This window comes from Montipora foliosa, chromosome 5 (assembly GCF_036669935.1).
Source record: "Montipora foliosa isolate CH-2021 chromosome 5, ASM3666993v2, whole genome shotgun sequence".
NCBI classification, from domain to species: domain Eukaryota; kingdom Metazoa; phylum Cnidaria; class Anthozoa; order Scleractinia; family Acroporidae; genus Montipora; species Montipora foliosa.
This window is the reverse complement of record NC_090873.1, coordinates 9,857,525-9,865,024: the sequence shown is the minus strand read 5'-3', so window position 1 is coordinate 9,865,024 and position 7,500 is coordinate 9,857,525. Positions and strand designations below refer to the sequence as shown.

General features: G+C 40.3%; 1 protein-coding gene across 3 annotated transcripts in view; it reads left to right on the top strand.

Moving 5' to 3' along the window:
- LOC138003584 (uncharacterized) overlaps nucleotides 1–7,500 on the top strand; it is a 47,842-nt gene that overhangs the window by 11,092 nt on the left and 29,250 nt on the right. For all 3 annotated transcript variants that reach the window (XR_011123615.1, XM_068849710.1, XM_068849711.1), the window contains exons 2-3: nucleotides 1,022–2,667; nucleotides 3,428–3,473. Coding sequence is in view for 2 of the 3 variants with exons in the window: in XM_068849710.1 (XP_068705811.1) it covers nucleotides 1,022–2,667; nucleotides 3,428–3,473 (1,692 nt within the window). In the remaining variant the exon portion in view is untranslated. The remainder of the gene's footprint in view (nucleotides 1–1,021; nucleotides 2,668–3,427; nucleotides 3,474–7,500) is intronic.

Sequence of the window (7,500 nt, the reverse complement as noted above, 5' to 3'; positions counted from 1 at the left end):
ATTCACAGTACTCTCATGTGTAAATACAGATTGAAATTGTTGGCTCCAGAAGTTGGCTTTACCAATACTGTCAGTTATCTCAACTCCATTTTCCAACATCATGTGACTTCTTAGATTTATTGTAAGACCAGAAACGTTTAGTTGGGACTGGTTTGTTGGTGCTGTGGTCTTTAGAAAAAGAAAGCAGGTCAGAAACATATTCATCATGAGCTCTTTTAAAATCTAGATATAGTATTTCTCCTTAGCTGATTTTCCACATACAGTCATTGTTTATTTATTTTTGCTGCTTTTTGTATGTTAAACGAGTCCTGTTCTGCTTGCTTGTTTTTTTATCATAATTTATAAGTCAATCTGATTTCGCCGCTCCTGTATTTCATTTATAGGTGTACGTTAGGTAGGGAGCTCTTAGTAATAGGCCCCCCAAGGAACATGTTTTAGTTGCCTCTTTCAACGTAAAATGCCCATTTGAATTTTGATTTTAAGAGCGAGACAAAACAGAAATCCCCCAATGCACGTAATTGCAACTCTGCTCATCAAAGAAAGATTAACAGCTGTATCTACCCTATCTGAAATCACTAGCACTTCTCTTCTTGTAGGAACCCGGTAGCAAAATGCGTAAATTTGTCAGATAGAGCGAGTTTTGGTCGAGTGTCGTAAAACCAAAACCAAAGTAATTACTTTGGCCAATCAAAAAGGACGGAGACAATCCAGCAAACCAATCAAAACTCGAAGTAATTACACGTAGCCGACACAAAGCGCGAGAAAATGCGACGCGCGAGCCACGATTGGTTTTGGTTTCACTTGTGATTGGTTGAAAAAATGGCGCGAGAACTTTGAACCAATCATTGAGTGAAGTAATGCAAAACCAAAGCAATTCGCTAATTACTTTCGACACTCAATTGCAGACCGTTTTTCACTGAAAATTGGGCGTCCATCTAACTTCGTACTTTTCTGGACATAAGTGAGGCAACAGCATTTCTTTTATGTGATGTTTGTATGATTCTTTGCTTCTCCACTGCAGGCTCACTCTTTCGTGCTCATTTAAAGTGTTGGGAGTCCTTGTATGTCGGGGACAAAGACGGGCCTATTGAGGCTTTTAAAGTGTTGAAACAAGCAGCTAATTCTCTTGGGAAAGTCCAAGATACAACTGCGGAGCATTTCACGCTGACCCAAGGTTTGTACTCGTATTGCGAAGGCGAGATCTGTTATAAGCAAGCTGATTTCAAGAAAGCACTGGAGTGCTTACAGTCATCCTTAGACCTTACGGAAAAGCTTCTAGAAGTTGATGTCCTCCTTGTCAGGTGTTACAACGCAATGGGTAACTGCTATTACGGTCTCAAATATCTCAACAAGGCCCTTGAGTTTTACACCAAGGCTCTAAAGATGACAGAGAAAGTGGTGAAGGGTGGTGAGTTTTGTTATAACTTGCCGGTTTGCAAAAATCAAATAGGCACTATTTACGAGGGTCAAGGAAATTATGAGAAGGCCGTTGAATACTACAAAGAGGCAATCAGGCTTTTAGAAGTGCTTGAAATGTCAGGTTTTGAGGATGAAGCCGATTTCTGCAGAAATCTTGCAAATGCTTATCAATTTCAAGGAAAATTTGAGGAAGCAATGAAACCAGCTGACAAGGCCTTTGAAATACGAAGAAAACGTCTTGGAGATCATCCGGATACAGTGCGAAGCATTTTCCAGCAAGGCGTTATTCAGGCAAACCTACAAGAGCCTGAAAAAGCATTAAATTTGTTCCGGAATGCTTGGGAAATGGAGAAATCAATGAAACCGGGGAACCATAGCAAGGTTTGGAAATTTCTTATTGACAGTATCATTTACTTGATGGCGGATGATAGTCAGAAGACGGAGTTTAAGAAAGAAGCTTTGGCGTTTTGTCAGCGTTTATGGAAAGAGGAGAGAGGGAGTTCTCTGTTTAGCTTTACTGAGCAGAACAGAGTCATCATTGACACGTTATCGGAGTTTTCGAGAGATATTGAAGGAGATGAAGATGTAAAGCACGAGTATGAAAAAGAGGAATTGTGGTTTTGTGATGGATACCTGGATGAAACCGAGAAAGACTTTTATGCAACGTTGGATGCAGCAACGGATAATCGAGAGTTGAACGAAAAGTTAAGCAGTAGAGTGGAGCTCTTGGACAAGGTACTTAAGCTCTGCATTCGACTTGGTATGCACGAGAACCGTTCAAAGTACACATCAAGACTAAAGTTAAATTTGTACAAGAATGTTCTTTTCAAGGCAAACTTTGTCGGTGACAAAGGCAATGAGAAAGAAACCCTCAGAAGTAAAGTAGAACAACTGTATGAAGACTTAGATGAAAGAGAGAGTATCGCCGAATTCCGAAAAACTCTTCTGACTTCCTGGCGAGCACAGTGGGAACAAAGAGAAGGTATTGAACAGAGAACAGAGACGATGAGCTCATTGGCCAGACAAAGAACAATAAGGGGTATCCTTCGACTGTGTTTAGACCTTAACGAAAAAGAGCTTCACAGAAGGTACGCAGAGGAAGCCTTATTATTTTATGAAGAGCTGTGGACGAGAAAGTGCGAAGAAATGGACCAACGGAAGATAAAGAGGTTTCTTCGTGGCATCCAAGCTTTGGCTTCATCGGTGGGAGATTATGAAAGAAAACATCGCTATCAATATGTCTTGCAGGTTAGTTAGTTTTCTATAGTAGTAAAAAGACAATGAATTTGAAAACCTACCCAGAATCTTCTAGTCTAGTTACCTGGGCGCGCCTGGACCGACTTTTTCAAAGCAGGGAAATGCAAAATTACTAAACGGAAGTAATGAGCACTTCAATCGAAAACCCTGATTTGAACGAAGGGAGCAACAACGGGAGCCTGCATAAGTGCAGCGGCATTTTGCACAAGGGCAATTTGGCTCAAGAAAGAACATTGATGCTTTCTCAACATTGCTGCAGACTAAATCCACTTTGGGTCTCTTTAACTGCTAGTGCGAGGGCGAAATTTGTGTGACAATAATTAGTTGTTCTTCATGAATAATCAGTTGTTGGATGATGTTATTGTAATATCCCGAATAATCAACGTTGAGGGGAGTTTTCCCCGTGGCTGATTTAACTTGACGAGGCTGTGATCATTTAGATACCACAAAAACCTCGTTCAAAAGTTGTTTTAATATACATTGGTTGGAGTAAACAGTAATTCAACAAAATAGTGAGGAAAAGGTCGACCAGCGTGCATTGCTGTTGAACATAGTGTATTGCGCACGCATCTTGCATATTAATGTAATGAATTGTTGGCAGCTAGTCCATTTATCAAGAGATTGCACTCATTCCCACGATTAACTGGACGCTCTTAGCTAATTACATTCGCGTTAAAGAGTATTTTGTGCAATAACTTATATAATTTGTTGCCTGCATTTTGCGTTTCACACATAATCTTCATTTTGACAGAAATTCATAAGCACTGGGGAAAAGGCAGTCACCTTGGCTCCCAAAGGTAACTTTGAATTGTGGAATCTTTTTTTCTTATTATCATTGAATGTGTTTCACTTGAAAGACGATGAGGAAGAGAGAAGGTTGACAAGTTTTTGAAATGTCTTTGTTTCATGAGAGAGTACTTACTCAAGATCATTTTGACAATGTTAGAAATAGGTAGCCTTTTAGGCTGCATGTGTGCGATACCACAGTAGAAAGATAAGAACCAGTCGAGTAGATGAATGACAGGTATGAATAAATAAGGCTGAAAACGTACATATGTATGTATAGTAATTTATACTCTACATGATTGCTGCGGGGAAGTGATAGCAACAGTGTGAGGTCATTATTTGAACCACTGATGAGTTGAAAGATCACTAAAATCAAAAATTAAAAGACAAGACTTTTAATTTCAAAGAAAACCCCATTAACCCCATGTAGGTCAACCAAATATTTGTTCGGATGTAGCGAACACCATGATACATTCTTTCACTTTTGGCTGTGGAGTTTAACTTCGGCCAATTCATTTATAATTACGGGCACTTAGGCAGCATTAGACTGCGAGCAGTCTCTCTTTTGCCCGAAAATCCGCCGCCGAGAACGTGATGTGCGAGGGGCGAGGCCGGGAGCCGCGAGTAGCGCGGGCGTAGGGAGACGAAGGAAAAGAGAAGAAAGACTTCTCTTGTCCCTCGTCTCCCTGCTCCGTGCTACTCGAGGCTCGCGGCTTGCGGCTTCGCCCCTCGCAAATCACGCTCTCTCGGCGGATTTTCGAGCAAAAGAGAGACTGCTCGCAGTCTAAGGCAGTATCGTTGATACCAAATACTTAAGAATTTTCTCTCAAGGTCAGATGAACATTGAATTTGTAAATTGCTGATCGGCTTCTTTTTTGCTTGGCTTAGAATAAGCGCTGTTAGTTAATGTCATAAACATTGTGGCAAAAAAAAAGTAAACAATGTTTCCTCCTATACCCTGCCAGAGAAATCTCATAAGGTTGCTTTGAAAGTCAAATCTTGCGAATGTTGTGGTATGATACATGATTCAATGAAATGTGATCATTTGGGTTTCCTAGACGTGACATAATTCTGTCACCGATAACATGCTTTCTTCTGCTTTCTGTGAGTGTTTTTATGTTGTCGAAGCCTTTCATCAAAACGAGCAAAAAATATCGTGAAAACGTAGTTTGTCTTTCTTTGGCCTTGCTATTGTACCTATCAGACATGTAGTCAATTGTCTGACCACTTTTGAAATTTAAGCGATTAAACTTCGTTCTCCGTCGAACAGTTTCGGGTAATGGTCGATCTGCAGTCTCCGTCACAAATGTTGTAATACAGACGGCAATTTGCCCCCTCTCCCCCTTCAATGTTGATGTTTATGGGTTGGAGTGCAAAAACCAACCGGTAAATGCAACATTGATGGGAGGGAGGAGGAGGGGTACGTTATTAATTATAATAGCTTTGATGCGCTTCACTTGCTGTTCAAGCGAAGTGTTACAACTATTTATGACCGAGGTTGTAAATGTATCCTGCCAAATTTCGTCAATTGGCTGACCACTTTCCAATCGATAAAACAAAAGCTTCGCGGGTAACGGTCGGCCTAGTCAGCTACAACTTCGGTCATAAATAGTTATAACACTTCGCTAGAACAGTAATTGAAGCGCATCAAAGCTGTTAATAACGTACCCCTTCTCCTCCCTCCCATCAATGTTGCATTTACCGGTTGGTTTTTGCACTCCAACCCATAAGCATCAACATTGAAGGGGGAGAGGGGGCAAATTGCCGTCTGTGTTACAGCATTTTTGACCGAGACTGTAGCTACAATCTTGGACGAAATAAAATGGAAAAGAAATGCCCCCTTCTCCCCAAATCAAGGATGATCCCATCACTGATTTGGGGGGAGGAGTGGTCTCAGTTTTCCATTTAATTTGTCCACGATTGTCTATCGAGGCTATCGACGTCACGAAATCAAGACTTGGTCAATTTAAGAGGTCGTATGTCAACACAATAATCATCCGAAAACACTGGCCTCTGACGCAGTCACGCTTGTCGCTAGTGTTGCTACGTTGAGTTACTACATAAAAGATATTTTAAGAGATACGGAGCATATAAAATGGAAATTTGCCACTACAATCAAGATTAAGGCTATAACTCCTCGCAGAATTAAAGGAGAAAATGCCATCGAGAAAATAAATACCCGAGGAAACAAAAGTAAGGGTTAGAGTTCTCAAGCCCACTACTGATCTTACTCTGGAAGCATTTCTGGGGAGTTAATCGATAACACTGTAGGGTCTATGTAGGGTCGCATCGCTGAGATTATACGAAGCAATGGCAAAAGACTCAAGAACTTAAGTAGCGCTCTTAAAGCTTTGTAGAACGCTTGAATGGTTTTACATGACATCAAAACGTTTAAGGCACGATTCACGAGACGCCTTTTACGATTAACGTCTGTTTTGAGACGCTTTTCAACGGTTAAGCACGGTTAACAAGCATTGGAAAAAAAAGTCAATCTGTTCAGTCACCTTGCTGGCCAGACGACAAAATGGTGTAAAATCGACAATGTTCAGTTGCTAATAGGGCGCAAATCGTGCCAATCAACACTTTTGTGAACGTAAATAATGTTGTATTTTTCTGCGTGGAAAAATCAGAAGATAGATCAGGTAAATATCGGCAACGAATTTAAGGGAGCACAAATACAGTTCATAAAAATTCAACAGATAAAATTCGTTCGGTATGGTTAGCGCAGGGATGTAAAGCATGAAGCGTAGAATGCAGGTAGGTTAGGTGGTTGGATGGAGTTGTTAGTCTGTGGTAAAAGGTTCGAATCCTCCTTACAGCCGATTTCTTTCTTTCTTTTTTTAAATGGTTTTATTCTCTTTTTTATACTTTGCAATTTCAGTTCTCCTTTTTTCAGGCCTCCTGCTTTAAACGTAAATATAGCTTATAAAAAGAATTACAGTCAACTCTCAGGAATTCGAGGTGTAAAATTTTTATTCATCCAGCACCTTTTCGGAAATTAATCACTTAATAAGTAAATGAATGAATAAACTGAATGAACAATTAAGTAATAAAGTAACGATGTCCAAGAAATTATAATGAGTATGTTTCACATCCTTGGAATTAAACATTTCCTACTTTGTGGTAATATTACAATACATAAATAACAATTCTCAAATTAAAGGACAAATACAGTAATTCAAATAATTTCACCGTATTGGGTTCTTCACGGCGAACGATTGTCTGTCCGGAAAAATGCTGAGATTAGCTTGGCAAAACGTCAATAGCTCCGCACTATGGTTGGCTCTAATTTTGGGGGGTGGAAGATGAATATATATAATTGGACCTCGGTTATTCATTATTCTTTGAGTGTTTTGTTTCATGAAAGCTTTCAAATTCACTTTCACTGATCGATGAATACCGCTTAAGTAACGCCACCTATCGTTATGTTCTGGCAAACTTATCTCGGAGTTTCGAGCAGAAATATGTAACCGTTACGCTCTTTAAAATTTCCCGCGCAATCATTACCGAAGCCGCCAATTCGAGTTTTGCGGCATTTTTTTGCAATTTAACACCGATCGTGACATCCTTTTAAACACGTGCTTTTTGTTCTTAATTAGACGCAAACGGTATATTAATAATGAAATGGTATATGAAATGAATCATATGTGAACTGCGGATATGAAATCAAGTGAAGCTATGATCTTCGCAGTTATGAGAGCAATTCCTGCAATTGCGTAGAGAAGCCTGAAAAATTCAGGACTTCAACGGGGCCTGAACCCGTGACCTCGCGATTAGAACCCACAAATGACCAGCTCCCGGCGTCGGTGGCTTCGTGGCTCAGTTGGTTGGAGCGTTGCACCGGAATCGCGAGGTCACGGGTTCAGGCCCCGTTGAAGTTCTGAATTTTTCAGGCTTCTCTACGCAATTGCAGGAACTGCTCCCATAACTGTGAAGATCATAGCTTCACTTGGTATATTAATAGCTAACATGAAATGCCACCTGCGTTTTTTTTTTTAGTGTCGGCCAGCTCAGTTTATTTTTTGAATGGATGGATAG